The sequence below is a fragment of the Neomonachus schauinslandi genome, chromosome 4 (genome assembly GCF_002201575.2).
Source record: "Neomonachus schauinslandi chromosome 4, ASM220157v2, whole genome shotgun sequence".
NCBI classification, from domain to species: domain Eukaryota; kingdom Metazoa; phylum Chordata; class Mammalia; order Carnivora; family Phocidae; genus Neomonachus; species Neomonachus schauinslandi.
The window spans coordinates 77361286-77377769 of NC_058406.1; the positions used below are offsets into that span (position 1 = coordinate 77361286).

The 16484-nt window shown below is 49.8% G+C and overlaps 1 protein-coding gene across 3 annotated transcripts in view; it reads right to left on the reverse strand.

Annotated features, from left to right (window-relative positions):
- BCAR3 (BCAR3 adaptor protein, NSP family member) overlaps positions 1-16484 on the reverse strand; it is a 110588-nt gene that overhangs the window by 39708 nt on the left and 54396 nt on the right. Inside the window, exon 1 of one of the 3 annotated variants that reach the window (XM_044914067.1) lies at positions 10904-10987. The exons of the other annotated variants lie outside the window; for them this stretch is intronic. Within the exon in view, the coding sequence (XP_044770002.1) occupies positions 10904-10987 (84 nt within the window). Of the gene's footprint in view, positions 1-10903; positions 10988-16484 lie in introns of those variants that run through there. 3 annotated transcript variants of the gene reach the window in all.

A 16484-nucleotide genomic window follows, 5' to 3' on the forward strand; every position in this document is an offset into this window, starting at 1 on the left:
GTCCCCACCTTTTAAGTGTTGGGCTGTTGACAAATGGGGACCTCTGGTCTCACCGGGGCCCCTTCCCCTGAGCCTGCTCCTTTCAATCCTTACATTAAAGCTCAGTGAAACCCGGGGCTAGATTTGCTGGGAGACGCGGGCGTGGCTAAGAATGACTCCGTGGCCTGATGGGTCACAGCCTCTTTGAGGGGACAAGACATCTGAAGAGCAGCAGTTTGGTGCAGTTCTCAGAGTTCTCTAGCTTATGTGAGGTCAGCGAGAGGTCTAGCCCCTTGTGAGAAAGGAATCAGTAGCGAAGACAGCTCATAAAATCTCAGAAAGTTTGAGCATTCTGAAACACTTCAATTAATTTGATGTTGATGTTTAAGTACCTTGATGACATAAATTCCTCCTTTCCGAATCCTAGAAAGAATCTTATCTTCGGAAAAGATTCTGCAGATGGCTTTTGATGCCATTTTACCATTTTATAATTAAACCTGTATAATTTATCACAGTTAACACCAGATTCTTACTCCAGTGCCATTAAAAACAGATTTGCAATTTGCTGTTAAATTAAGATACTTCGTTTTCCTATCACATGTGATTTTTCTTTTCATAGACAGACGATGATGTGGGGGCCATCACACCCTGGCGCAGACAGGAAACTGCCATCAAACCCACTGGAGAGCCCAAATCCAAGAGATTTCCTTTTTGTTCATTATCAAACCTTATCAAACACTTATCAAAAGAGGCTCATAAACCATGAATAGGAAATATGAAGAGAACATCTGTGGATGTTTGGAACTCCTTTGTTTATGAAGGTTCTGAGAAATTTCCATTAAAATTCTGCTTTCCATGTGTGTGAATGAAAAAGACTAGTTCATTTTAAATTGTGCAGGTTGAAGTCTTAACATGGTGCACCCCCTAGGTGCAGAAGTAACTTGATCCCCCTCAGGCTTAACTTATTGCATTAGGCTCCCCATTGTGATGGGTGCCTGTAGCTCCCCTAGATGTTCAACCCCTGTTGCCTTTTATGCCCCATCATTCTCCACACCTTCCCATCCTGCAGGGTCATGACGTTATTGCTTTTGACGCTTGGCTTTATTTTGATGGAACACCAGGGGGCTGAAAATTATTTTTTACAGGAGAGTGATGAGTTTAAAAACTGTAGGAGGAATTCGAAGTTGGACAGCATGCGGCACGCCCCACACCAACCGATGTGGCTGTCTCCTTCACGATGGTTACCTACACGGGTGGGAAATTGCTTCACACGCTCCTTGGACACCGTAAGATCTCCTTCCCCCGCTGCCTGCCCCAGTGGCTTTGCCCATCGTGTTCTTACCCTCTCGACAAAGCACCCATGGACTCACTCAGTGCTCAGCTCCAAGGGGGGCTCTCATCTTTCCCTGGCAAAAGATAAGCTGAAACACAATCACATTCTCAACAAGCCATTTGTTAGCATCTTGCCCTACTGAAAGCCGGGGAGGTACCTTCCCCTCTCGATCAAATTGAGATGATGACTTCCTGGGGCAACCTGCAGAGAAGTGAGAGCCAAATCATCCCCATGAGGCAGCCCTGTTTTCTGATTCCTCCCAGCGAGAAATCGGATGGCCACACTTAGGATGAAGGCTGAAGGTCACCACTTGCACTTAATCATTTAGTGGGTCTGTGAAATAAAAGGTTTCGAATAAAAGCAGAGTACCAATCAACCCATGACAACCCCCGTCCACTGCTTTGCTCCCTTTAACCATGTCCTCAGCTTCCGAGAATACTTCTCTCACAGGGTCGGCACCCAGGCTAAATGAGACAATGAAGTGAAACATTAATCACTGGGTCTGGCAGTGAGATTCCATTCAGTAAGAGTAGTCCTTCATTAGCATCTATGGGGAAAGGAGAAACAGAGACTACCCTGGCTAAGGCAGACCCAGGATAAGGGTTTGGAGACCAGCTGACTGAAGTTCAGAATGCGAGGAGGTGCAAGCCAGAAATCTTTCCCGCTGGTAATTCAACCTTGTTAATTCATCTCGATCCAAATTATGAGTGATTTGGTGGAACATAGCTGTTCTCCAAAACAGATGTCCTATTTGCTCTTCAGTAGAATATCAGAAAATCAAAGTCAACTCAATTCAAATATAGTTGACCCTTGCACAACACACGTGAGAACTGTGGAGGTCTACTCACATGCAGAGCTTTTGGGGTAAATACAGCACATTGCTCTAAATGTACTTTCTCTTTCTCATGATTTTCTTAATAACATAGCTTACTTTATTGTAAGGATGCAGCGTATAATACATAAAACACACAAAATAGGCATTAGTTAACTGTTTATGTTAGGCTTCCAGTAATCAGTGGGCTCTTAGGATTTTTTTTTAAAGATCTTATTTATTTATTTGAGAGAGAGGGAGATAGAGTAAGAGCGAGCGGGGCGGGGAGGAGCAGAGGGGGAGGGAGAAGCAGGCTCCCCACTAAGCAGGGAGCCTGATGCGGGGTTCGATCCCAGGACCCCAGGATCACGACCTGAGCCGAAGGCAGCCGCCTAACCAACTGAGCCACCCAGGCTCCCCTCTTAGTAGTTAATTTATACATGAACTTTCCACGGAGGGGTTGTTCAGGGTCAACTGTATCATCCTTTTCTTAATGCACCTTGAATGAATGAGGCACCACTGAATAAATAAAACGCATCGTGGTTGAAAGACACTAGGAGATGTAACTGGAAGAAAAGTGAGATATGCCAAACACATGGAGGAAAATCCAAAGATTCAGAAACCTTTCCAGTGTGGGGTGTAGAATAAATGCCTTTTTCCAAATTTACCTCTCCAAAAGCATGCCATGACTAACAACTGTCTCCGACATCTGTGTTAGGATAAAGCACATCGTATGTCAGGGCGAAGTACACAGTAGGTTCTCAGCAAAACCAAATGATTCATCGCAAGATGGGTTTTGGCCAAGTATCGACTCCACCACTTCCAACAGACAACTCACACATCACTTTAAAGGTTTATTTCTCCCAGAGGAGCTCAAAACACTTGATACTCACGTATCTCATTTAACAAGCTTTTGAAAACCACAATCACCATGCTAGAGCTCATGGCAGAAACGGGCAAACAGCAGCTGAACTTCAGAGAACCAAGACACATAAAACAATACAACTCAAATCTGATGAATCAGTACAACATCCCTGGAGTTCAAAAGGTAGTAAGATTTCTATCTCCCAAGAGAAAACCTCACCAAGGCCCTGAACTTTCATGATTTGCTCAGACTTACAGAATAAGGGATTGACTAAAAACTAGAATCCAAGTCTCCCAAAGTATATAAAGAACTGGAAATGTTTAGTCCATACCGCACAGACTTAAGAGAAACACGAGGGCTGTGTGGAAATAGCTGAAGGCTTGGGCTGTTGCCATCACAAGATGATGGTCAAATATTCTTGGTTTAAGTCGCTAGGGAAACTAATCTAGAATCAGCCCCCCAACACATACACACAGTTTTATTTCTAAGTGTTCACTCATACCAGCCAATTTGGTTTAGAACAGACATGCTCACAATAATGCGAGGGAAGAAATGCATCTGAAGGGCTATGATGCCCCCTTAGCTGCAGAATAATGTAGACACTGCAAGGGCACAGACTGACTCAATGCAAGGAAGGACCTTCTAGCAATTAGAGTTGTTCGCATGCGGGGCGGGGAAAGCAGTGCCTCAAGGGCACAGCCCGCTCCCGTGTCTAGAAATGTCAAACATAAGGGTGAAATAATTTCCTATGAAGATTTAGGGCAGGAGGACCAGTGAGAAGGCTTCTACAGAATTTCAACCAAGAGATGGCGAGGCCTGAATTAGCACAGTACTGGTGGTGGTCAGGGAGGAAGAGACAGACGACAGAAATGTTCAGGAGTAAAATCATAAGACATAACTGATGAGATCTGAAAATAAAGAGTGGGGGGAAGAGGCATGGGAGCTCCTGGAAGATGCTGAGCCACCAACTGCCAACACAGAAGCACAGAGGGAGCAGGTGTGTGGAAGAGGCTGCACAGCCGGAGGTGCTTGTGCGAGTGGCTCTGTGGGGAGAAGGGCTGGACTGGGTGCGAGCTGGGGAATCCTCGAAATGAGGGGGAGCCTATCTCAACTGCCACCTAGGAGATGGGATGTTGAGGGCATATCAGAAGAGGGCTAGGGGACGCTGGATTTTAAGAGGCAGGCCAGATGGCACGCCTGGGTGGCTCAGTCGGTTAAGCGTCTGCCTTCGGCTCAGGTCATGATCCCAGGGTCCTGGGATCGAGCCCCGCGTTGGGCTCCCTGCTCAGTGAGCCTGCTTCTCCCTCTCCCTCTGCCTACTGCTCCCCCTGCTTGTGCTCTCTCTCTGTCATATAAATAAATAAAATCTTAAAAAAAAAAAAATTAAGAGGCAGGCCAGAAAGAGAAACTGAAGATAGTGTCTTAGTCTATCGGAACTTCTGTTAAGAAAAATACCATACAGGGAGTGGCTGAAGCCACAGACATACATTTCCCACAGTTCTGGAGGCAGGTCTAGGATCAAGGTGCCGGCAGACTGGGTGTGTGGCCTGCTTCCTTGTTCTAGAGAGCTCTTTTCCCACATGTCCTCACCTAGCAGAAGGGGCAGAAGAGCTGCCTGGGGTCTCTTGTAAGACCACTAATCCCATTCATAAGGGCTCCGCCTACCACCTCCCAATACATCACACTCGAGGTTAGGATTTTGATGTGAATTTTGGGGGGACACAAAGATTTAGCCCCTAGCAATAGGGTGGGAGTGGTCAGGAAGGATCCAGGGGAATAAGTAGAGTGCGGTGTGCTAGCAGGCAAGAGAAGAGACTTTCAGGAAGGAAGAGCCAATAATGCCAAGTGCAGTAGAGTTCCAATAAAATCAGACTTGGACGGCATCCACTGGACTTGGCAAGGCTGCTGGTGGGGTGAAAGAGGCTGAGGGGTCATTGGGAAGTGAGGAAGCAGAGACTGTGTTCATCAGTGTTTGGGTGGAAGAAGATAGGGACCAGAAAATGAAGACATGGAAATAAGTAGTATTTTTAGACTGAGAAAGACTGAAGCATGTTTACAAACTAAGAGGCAAGTGGTGGAGAAGGACACACTGAAAGTCCCTGAGGAAAGACCAGTGGAGAGGAGTCTTTGAGGAGAGGGTGGTCATGGGCACAGGTGGCCAGGCCAGCCTTGGTCAGGGAGAGGGACACCTCATCCTCCGAGGAAGCGAGGATCTGGATCTGGATATAGCTGTGGCTTGTGGGGTCAGGGGTGGGGACGGGAAAATATTGTGCCTGATGGTCTTAACTGCTGCTGTGAAGAAACAAGATCTGAGTGTTTAAAAAGGGCTTAAAGAGAAGGTGGAGGGAGGCAGACCAGAGTGAGCTGAGCAGGGACAAGCAGAGCTGAGAGGAGGCTTCAAGGACATAAGCATGAGCTGGGGGAGACGCTGGTTATGATCCTCAAGCTCATGCTCCCCGCAAAGGGACCAAGCCCCAGACCTTTCCCCGCTCCCCATCCACACTGTTCACTGGCCCCGCTGGTCTGCACGATCCATTCGCCCACCATCTCTCCTTCCGCTCCTCAGCTGCAGCCTGAGGTCCAGTGTGTGAGGCTCGTGTATGCGCATGCGCTCTCTCTCTCTCTCTCTCTCCCCCCCATGCCTCTTCCACCTACTGCTCCTTTAGCAGCTGCTCAGTGCTACCTCCTCCAGGAAGTTCCCTGACCCAGGCCCCGGCATCGCACAACACGCTGGGTATTCTGCCTGCCCCGCACCCGTGGGCACCGTGGAAAGAGCCGCGTGCGCGCCCATCTCCCCAGCGGACTCGGAACTGCTCCTTCACGGCCGGAGCCTGCAGCGTCTCCCCAGCGCCCAGCGCCCAGCAGCCCCTCAGCACACAGCCTGGGCGTGGGGGTGGGGGTGGGGGTGGGGGTGGGGGTGGCAGAGGAGCAGATGAACTCTAAGTAGGAGGCTGGCTCACAGGTCTCTCAAACTCCGTCTTATTGCGAAACCGGGATTCTAGCTTCTGGGTTCTTGGTGCGGAACTGCTTTTGTAACGGCACCCGTGTTTCGGAGCGGACACTGAGGAGAGCTGTTGCCCATACAAACTAAAAGATTGATTGTAGTAGCTCTTTTATAAGCCAGAAGAATAAGCCGTGACATGGCCAGAGCCAGATTCCAGCAGTAGCCCCTGGGGCTGTGGACACGCAGTGGAGATCCAGATGAGGACAGAGATGCCGCAGTCCAAACCCATGAGGCACCCCTCCCCATCCCTCCCCTTCCCTTCCCTCCCCTCCTATCCCCAACCAGGGCAGCCCGAGTTTTCTCTGCTGGCCTGGAGACATCCCAAATATGCATCAGCTAAAAGACCCCAGAGCTGCCTCTGACATCTTTAAACCCAGTGACAGGGCCCTGGGTCCTCCACGCACTGCAGACCTCTCACAGGGCAGAGCAGGAAGATCTCTGTGGCCTGAGCACCCTGACTCTCCAGGGTCCTCCCCGATGTTTGGTACAGGCCCCTTTCTCTGTGGTCCTGGAGGTGATAAACCCACTCATAGAATTTTCCCAGGATCCCAGTCTCATTTCTGCTTCCCACCCACGTCTCTCCAACAAAAACAAGGCCTCGGCCAGGATCCAAGCTCTGGGGTCTGCGGAGAGGGGATGCTGGGACCCAGCCGCCGTCAGGCATGTCCTTCCTTTCCCAAATGCTGAAACCAGATCCCCCAAGCTCCCAGATGCCAATGGAATGCATTTAGGTCTCTTTACAAAAAAGCTGTGCTGGGCTTTTTTTTTTGGGGGGGGGGGGGGGGCAGGAGAGATAAATGAGCACCTAGCAGCTGCCACAGGGAGGGGCTGAGTCACTTTGGAAAGCCATCTCCCGAGTGGCTTTTTCCACCTTGCACAGCTCATGCTGATGGTGCGTCAGCCCTACTGACTACGGCGGCTCAGGCCGTCATCAACACCAGGATGGAGGTCTAGTGCCCAAGCTGTCACAACAGCAAACACACCAAGGGACTGGCCACAGGGAAGGCAAGCGGGGCCTTGGTTGGCTCTACCATATTCACACAGGAAGGCAGTTTCTAACGAAAACAAGTTCCAGGAACCCAACCCCTAGGGATGGGCAGATGGGACACCTCGGGCTGCAATGTGCATTCAGAGAGGCTCCAAATCCTTTTTGTGGGGGCAAAGGAAACGACTGAAAGCAAAACACAACACAACTGTAGCAACAGCCCGATTTCAGCTCTTCCCACTATAGAGCACTTGACGGCCACAAGGATGATCAAATCTATGTGTAGGAAAGCATGTGCTTAAAACCCACTGCCTTCTAGCCATGTCTTCTCATTGGCAAGACCACAGCCACTGGACTTAGTGGCTGGTTAGCCGAGACTCAGTGGCTCATTCATCCACTGACTCTGTATTCCAACCTCTCTGTTGAGGGTCCTTCAGAATCGTGGCTATTCTGTACTTGCAAGGTAACTCCCACCTCTTGGGTTAAAACCACACTGCTCTTCCTAGGGGTGGCCATTAATAAACTGGCAAAATTCAGCTCCTTTCCCCGTCCCCATACAAGAAAAATCAGAGACACAGGGACAAGAAGACGTAGGGGTTTGTTCTTACTGCCAGTTCTAGAAATGGGATCTACTGTGCTTCTCACCAAATTCCTTCTGGGGTTCACTAGGGACCTCAAGGTGGTCCTGCCACCGCTTGCAGGAGGATTACCCATTCTCCGAAGAGCAGTTCGACATCCCCCGAGGCCTCTCCTGAAAACTGAGGTTGGCACTGTTTTTCCCCAGCCACATTGTGCACTGAAGTATTAATATATACAGTATCATCTCATTTTAGGTTTCAGTGGTCTTAACATGGTATCGTAGAACAGACATTGCGCTTGAAGCCAGATGAAGGTAGAACCCGGTTTCAACCCTTGGTGCCCCACTAAATGATTCTGGGTAGGTCGTTTCTCTGAGTCTGTTTCTCCTCTGTGGGAAGGGGTAAACTGGTGCCCTGCCAAACTTGGAGCACTCATTTTGAGACTTCAGTAAGACAATGCACTTGCATTCCCTGTGAAAGGACGCACAGGGAAGCTGGAGAGACTTCTGCAAATGTAACAAAATGACACCATGACCTAATGCTCTTGTAGTAAGTCCTTCAAAGCAGGGGGGCTGGGCCTCCACTGTCATTTATCAACTCCCCCCCTCCCCCAACAAAGAGTGCTTATGCATGGATGGGCTACTACATTCCATGTTCAGGGACTTTTGAACTTGAACATGCCCCAGTAATGTTATGGATCAATATCTTCACTCCAAACTCTTTTCCATTGGGCATAAGCAAAATAGCCTCTCCTTTTCTCACCCGGGATGTTAAGGTCATGACCCTCAATATGGCTGGAACATCTCATCTCTGGCCTCAGCTCCCTGGGGGCCAGCGAGGACTGCATACCCTTAATTCTCCTCTCCATCCTTTTTTTTTTTTTTTAAAGATTTTATTTATTTATTTATTTGAGAGAGAGAATGAGAGACAGAGAGCACGAGAGGGAAGAGGGTCAGAGGGAGAAGCAGACCCCCAGCTGAGCAGGGAGCCCAATTTGGGACTCGACCCCGGAACTCCAGGATCATGACCTGAGCTGAAGGCAGTCGCTTAACCAACTGAGCCACCCAGGCGCCCTCTCCTCTCCATCCTTGCCACCCCCCACCCCGGTCTCACTCCTTTCCGGGGCCCTTGTATGCAAGTCCACACGAGGCCCCTAAATACATTCTAAATTCCAGCAAATCTCTGCAAGTAAGATTTTATTCCCTCCAAGTGCCAGTGTGATGGTCTCCTATGTAATGAAGAAGCTTTTATATCTTTAGTTTTCTTCCCATACAACAAACACTATTAATAACATTCTAGTTTCTCCCGAGATGATATGGATTAGACCAAATGGAAAGTTACCATGGCTACCAGAGTGTTATTTTTGGTTTGAGAAATTCATGCCAAGGGAAGCAGCATACACGGTCAAGAACTGGAGCTTTATTTCCGCTTTGCTATCAGGCAATCAATCCCAATTTAATTTTGAAACCCTAATTGCAGCGGAAACTAATTATGAGCGGCAAGACCTGAAACCCCTAATTAAAGTAGGAGTCAATAAAGCGATTGGCATTATCACTGGGGCGACTCTGGCAGGGAGTTAAGCCCAGGAGGACTTTCTCTCCCAGGTAACCACTGAAGGGAAACGGGGCAGGGAAGCGCACTGTGAGGCTCCATGCAGGACCCGAGGTTGGGTCTGGAAGCTCATCCGTGTCTGGTGAGCGAGCAAGCCAGGTCCTCTCTCTGAGCTAGGAAGATGCACCAAACTAAGGGCCAGGTGAGAAGCCCCAGGTGGAAAGGAGGTGTTTCTACGACCAGTCAACCCCCAAGAGTGGTCAGGGGAGGCCAGGGAAGGAGGAGCTAAGGGGAGGGGGAGGCCAGGGAGGGACGGCTGTACCCCCATATGTCACTGTGGCCTTTCTGTGCAGGTCTTGAAGGATATAACAGCAGAGGAACAGGGACATCCACACAGAACCTCGTCACTCAGACCCAGATATTTAGCGGCTGTTTGCTCACATACCAATGCTGAGTTGCACTTTTCTGAATTAGCAGAAGGCTTATGGCAGGACTTCTATTAGAGTGAAAACCTACTGCCAATCTGAAGCACCCGGTCCCTTTGGGACCTCCTGGTCTATCTTTGACAGCTTTAAAATACCATTAATGGCATGACTTCATCTACCGGACGCTAGAATGATCCATATTTAGGCCAGAAACCACATGGTCCTCATATCACCCCACTGGGCTCCAGGACAGAAAGGGGCTCTTCAATCAGGGAGGAAACACTTTTAAACTGATGATTAATTGCCCATCCCCCTCCAAACTCCTTGACAAAGAGACAAAAATGAACTTTGCTAAATGGTTAGAAAGCTACTCTGAACACTCCAAGAGGGCAGTAAAATCAGAAGAAACCTAACCTCTTCTCACTCAGTGTCTATTTTTCTACAAAGGGCTCTTTCTCCCTTTAATAGGTTTTTCTGTTACATTTTCCTGAGAATTCTTTTAAGCATTATTGAGAAGGAAGCCGAACATCATAATGCTGCTGAAGCTTTTTCAATTGCACGAAGTCAGTCAGTCCCTCAGGAGACAGAGCTCCACCATCTGGGTGGGAGGAATGTCATGAGACTTCAGATTCCTATTTCTCATGAATAAGGGAGGTCCGTGGTCAAGCTAAGGGCCGACGGGATTTTTTCTAAGGCACACAGACCCACGGATCAAGGAGAGCCTATATTAACCTTCACTCTTAGTGTTGTCAATGGCAGGCAACATAGAACACAGGTCTTGTCTTGAATCAGTCCAATGAGGTTGAGTATTTTCATCAAAATAGTGTGTTGACTTACTACGCAAAACCTTTGGTGTTGGTGTCTTGTAACAAAGGTTCAAAATGAGAGCAGTAAAGACAAGACAGTTCCAAACACTGAAATGTTTTAGAACCTGGCTGAGATAGGAAAGGCGGTATTTGGTGGCTTCTGTAGGTTATATACATTATTGACATAATGCCCCAGCAGGCTCAGCAGAGAGAGGGGCTCAGCCAGCTCACAGCCACGGCGAACAAGGGAAGAGAGATACAAAGAGAGAAGGAAGAAAAATAGGTCCATGTTACCAAGTTACTTTAGTACAGAATTTCCACCCAAGGAGACTGACAGAGCTTCTTCCCCAAACGCAGCCTTGGAACCCCCTTCTGTGCAGCTGGGTTCCGTTGCCAGGGGAGGGAGGCACATCACGAGGGGCTTAGCCCGATCTACCAGCCAAAGAAAGTGCCTCTGTTTTTACAGCCAGCAGGCTGCAAACTTTTTCTGGTGCCTGTTGGAAGACCAAGGCTTTCAAGGCTCCCAAAAGAATCTCCAATGCATCTTATCTCAACACCGCACGTACCTTGGCTCCCAGGAACGGCTTGCGGTGATAGAAGCAGCACAGGACTGCTGACAGGGCGTGGAAGGCATTGCAATCCTTAGGCATCTTTCAGTGCCCGGTCCCCGGACCACACACTTTCCTTTTTCTAGGGTTAAAAGAAATGGGGCTTGGGCGTCAGAGCCCCAGCCCGCCGCGGCAGCCCGCAGTCCAGCAGCCGGCTTGGGGAGCGAGCCGCTTGCTCCTTCTCGCGGGCCAGTCTGGGACTTCTCCCCTCCGCTGAAGCCAATACGAGCCACTCGTTCAATTCTGGCAGGCTGATGTCCAGCCTGCCAGGCACACAGTGCCAGAAATCCTCATGTGACCAGACTTGCTTTCTGATGAAATTCTAACCTCTCGTAGAAGAGCTTTGGGCTTTAGCTGTCCCCTCAATTTAGAGACCCGGCAGAAATCATTATCCCCCTCAGACAGCCTGTCCTTCCCAGGGCTAGGGCACCAGGCGACCAGCTCCTGGACGCTTGATCTGTGCTCGTTACCCCAGCAGCTAAGGGTTAAGGAAGCACACATCACACCACCTTGTGATGAGACAAAGGCTCCTTTGAGAAAAGGACCTAAAAGGTGACTGGGGTGTGACTTTTCCTTAGGACCAATCCTAGAAGTCCGAGGAAACGGAGGCAGGGTCCCTGTCCCCACTCTCCCAGCCCCCCCACAGTACTGTTTATTTTTCATTAGAATGCTCCTGGCAGCCAGTTTGCAGCTGATAACGTTGGCCTAGCCATCACTGTGGGCAATAGGGTCTTCTGGTGTTTAATCAGCAGGTCTGTTGGCAAACACCCTGGGCGCCCCATCCCATCCCACCTGGCTGAGCCGTCTGCTGGGAGGCTGGGGGTCAAGGTGTACACCCTCTTCTGACTCAACTCTTTGTCTCACTTCCCTCCTTCACTTCAAATACTCCGTTCAGTTGTCCTCTCTGGCTAACCCAGATCCAGCACTGAGACCAGGTGGCCCACGCAGCAAGCCATTCTCCTGTTCTAAGAGGCCCTTGCCCCCACCAAGAGCCTCCCGTGTCCTGAAGGGGAATGCTTCTCTTCTTGCATTCCAGTCAGAGTGGATGCTCAACAATTCTGGTTTTTATCAAACCCCGGTTTCTGCCTGTAGCTCTTCCTCTCCTACTGGTCCAGACGTTACCTTTCTATGGCTTCGGCCACTCAAAATTGGAATGTGTCCTGAAGCTTTCTGAAACTTCACACAGGCAGAAACTTGTAATGAGGAAGAAACAGAACCTATTCAGTCCAGAAAGGAACAACACCAGATGAGGCATGAGGGAAGTATGAGAAATATCCAACAGGATTAGTGTCAAATCCTCAGGAGGCCTCGGCCTTTGGACTAGGTCAAGTCGGCCTGTAAAAATAGAGACTTGTTTGTTCAATGCCTGGAGCAGCCTCTGTGCTTTAACACAGCCTGAAGGGGCAGAGGGGCAGCCTAATAAATACATAGGATGCAGGGACAGAGCTACAGAGGGTCTGTCACCACAGGAATGATGGGGGAGGGGAAGCTGACTTCCTCTGTGCTCCCTCAGTCCCTCTCTTCTGTCATTTTGAAGGCCAGATGTGCAGTCCTGGGGGCTCCTGGGTCCGGGGAAGTCTACCCAAGAACCTGAAAGCAAGCATCAAAGGTGGTCGAGTTCACAGGGCCCTTGGAGTTGGGGTCGATACAGTCCTCCAAGATCCATATACTGTATCCACAAGCAAGCATTTGCTGTTTGCCCTGATTTCTATTAGAGAGGGTTCAAACAGAGCAGTCAGGGCCCATGACCTGTGGGGATGACTCATCCATGAGGCCTACAGTCAACAGGTAAGGGGCCCAGTTTTCATCTGCTCATCCCCTTTGGCAGGAGACGCGCTCCACCAGGCTAAAAAACTCCCGAGAAGCTACAAAAAAGCGCCATCCCCAGTGTGGGACAAGGAAAGAAAGCAGCTCCTTAAATCCCCCACAAAAATTCAGAGAGATTGCCCAAAGCCTCTGAACTCCTCCTTCCCCGCAGAAAGTCTGAATTGACGTATACTCCTGAAAGAAATATGCAAATAATTCAGACTTGTAAATGACTGAGAATTACGTCATCAAGTGCTCTGGGGCCAAGGTAAAAGCAACACAAAAGATCCTCCGGTCACTGTAGAATCATGGTTCTTGTCACTTGAGGCTTTCTCTGTTTACTCTAAGAAATGTCCCCCAAATGCCCAAAGAATTGCTTGTCAGGATTAAAGAATGGGTTAATCTTATTAGGTAACTGTTTCCTAAGCAGTTTTTTTTTTTAAGATTTTATTTATTTATTTGATAGAGAGAGCGAGAGAGTACAAGCAGGGGTAACAGTAGAGGGAGAGGGAGAAGCAGGCTCCCTGCCAAGCAGGGAGCCGGATGTGTGGCTCGATCCCAGGACCCTGGGATCATGACCTGAGCCGAAGGCAGACGCTTAACCATCGGAGCCACCCAGGCGCCCCTCCTAAGCACTTTTAAAAAAAAGATTTATTTGAGAGAGAGAGAGAGAGTGAGCGTGAGTGCACACACGCCTGCGCGTAAATGGTGGGGAGGGGCAGAGGGAGAGGGAGAAGCAGACAGGCTCCGACCCTGAGACTGTGACCTGAGCTGAAACCAAGAGTCCGATGCTCAACCGACTGAGCCACCCAGGCGCCCTGTCACTTTTTAATTTTTTTGTTCCTCACCAAAAATAGTTTCTGAAACTGCACTCAAAGGTTTTAATAAATTTCCCCTGAAATGGCCAAGGAGGGAGATTAAAATAACGTGTTGTTGTTGCAACTAAAGATGATAATTGCATGAATTTGCAAAGTGCCCTTCACTGACTTGTTATGTTTTTCAATATCTGCATCTACACTGATCAATTCTCCCACGTTCTCCCGACAGTGATTATTCTCTTCCAGTTACAAAGAAACAGAAAACCAGGACAGCATGTCACTCAGCAGAGAACAGACAAAGGACCAGGGACTCCAGCCTGTGATTGCAGAACCTGGTATTGTAATCACACAGAAACACAAATAAGAGATTTTTTAATGTCTTTATAATTAAACCTGTTACACAGCCCCATAGAAAGGCGGTGACCTGGGGCAGGGGGGTCACTCTCTGATGATTTGGTGCATGTGATTTAGGACCAAATTTGGATTCAGGGTTTTCTATACACCGTGCTCTTCTCAGGACAGGGGTTGGCATCTCTAGCGCAGCCCCAGGGACTGATGGAGAGGGAGTGTTGCTGGATAGCCCACAAAACTCTGGGGAAACTGTGCTCTCTAGCGCCCCCTCTGGCCTCCTGGAAGACTTGTTCCTCTGCACCAAGGGACACACCTGTGAAAAAAGCCAGGGCAGGGCAGCCAGGAAGACCCTTGAGGGAGATTCCCATGCCTTCAGGTCAAATGCTGCCCACCCCATCTGGGAAGAGGGTTAAAGCCCGCCAGAGGAAGGTCCCTGCTCCATGCCATTTTTTCCTTGGGCAGCCCTAATACTAACCTGCCCTATTTAGTAACCATGGAAACGGGAGCAGCCTGCCAGCCATATCCCCGCAGATGCGTGCTTCCTGTTGGCAATAGCCCTTGGGTTGAGAGAGGCTGAAAGTGTGCAAGAGTCCCTCTCCCAGAGAGCTACAGTCCTCACTAGAAGATCCGGCTCCCAGTGAGGCAGGCCCTCTCTTTGACCTGGCACTGGGGGAGAGGTCTGTGGGAGAGGAAGAGGTGCCTACCAGGTATTTGCTTTTACCTGTTTTCAGGGCAACCGGGAAAACAAAGCTGCCAATACTCTGCCATTCTCCTCCCCAGAGCCGGCCCAGAATCAAGGCATCAAGCCTTAGGTGCACTGAGGTGCTCTTGGTCACTGTCCCACAGTCTAAGGATAGCACGCTGTCACCAGAGGGCACCGGTCTAAGGCTGCAAGGCCTGGCTCATCCCTGCCCACAGGGACACACTCAGAGCATCAGTCAAGGGATGAACACTAGCCGTGGAGGTCAAAACAGCTCAACCTCTCATAGCAACCACTGAGACTCCACCTCCTCAGCAAGATCTCTCTCTCCCGGCTTTTTTGCCTCCACTAAACCCGAGTGATCAGACTCTCAGTGAACAAAAACAGCTTTAATGAGCTGGCGGTGGGGGGGGGTGGGGGGGGTGGGGGGGGGTGGGCAGGTAAGACCGATCCTACTACCACTTCCATTTCCCCTGGTGTCCTAGGAAGCAGGAAGATTAACCTGGATTGGCCCAATCCTAAATATCCAAGACCACCCTCTGCAGATTCGGCCCTTTGAAAAGCAGTGAGGCAAATGCCTGGGAAGCCCTGGGCCAGGGCAAGTGTGTTTCTCTGCAACCCTGTCTCCCAAAGCTTCCCAGGCACCTGGCCATCTGCATGATTCTGAGCACAGTAAAGCCGGAGGGCGGCGGGGTGCTGCGGCTCAGGGTACCTACCCTCCCATAAGAGCCACAGGACCTCAGGGCTTAAGGAGGTCTCCCAAGACCACTGAGGGTGAAGAGAAGCTGTCAGGGAGGAAGTCCCCTTCCCCTCACGCCAGACTCAGCAGCTGCATAAGCCGCCAAAGACCGCTGGACACATTTTCCTATATGCACATGCAGTTTACGTCTTGCTCAAGAAGGGAATGCACCCTGGGCTCGGCAGGAGGAGGCCGCTTTGTGTACTGCTGTGGACAAGATGTTCACTTGCGCCCGGGAGTACAGAGGGTGCACTGAAGAGTGTTTGCTGTGCACGTCTCCATCTGACAGTCCCCCAGATTCCTCACAGCGGTGAGAGTACGGCTGCTAAGTGGCCTCTGTCCGGAAGCAGTATTGATCTGCCTAGCGCATCGACAAAGGAACAAAGGGCAGTACTCACAAACACACTTTTCTCTACTGGCTCTTATGCCACCCCTCCCCCCCAATAAATTTCCGTTTCTCTAACTGGCTATTAAAATTGTAGAACTGGCCATGTGGAGCTAAATCAGGTAGGGCCCAGCCTGGACTTTGCTTTCTTGCTCTATCACACACAATTCCATCCCATACGTCTCTCCACCACCACCTACTTCCTGTTATCACCCCAGAAATCCTAGGTTACACAAACCCTATTTTCTGTTTTTAGCATTAAGGCAAAAATGAAAAGAACAAGCAAGGGGCGTAACTCCAGCCTTTCCACCGGCAGGCTCAGAAAGTCTCTGGCGGTCTCCGTCTTCCCTCAGAGTCCATGAAAACCATCAACCCTCCTCCCCTAGCAAAGAGCACATACTGTAATGTTTTATGTGTAATTTTAGGGGAGCCCTGGGAGTCTTACGCATCCAAGATGACCTAGCCTCTGCACGCTTCCTTCCATTCTACCCTCATGATGTGCGCACCTCACCCAGAGCAGGCATTTGCTTTTCTGGTTATTGTAGCTCCTACGTTTTCTGCGCTGTGCACTTTTCTCTTTCTCCTTCCTTCCACTTTGGTAAGTGTGAGCTATCTAAGCAACTAATAGTGACCACAAATGCCCCTCAGACGCCCCTCCCATGCAGAGCTGCAGAAAGGGGCCGAGGGGCTTCTGCAAAGCCAGAACACCAGGAAGGCTCACCAGCTGGGACCAGCTGCAC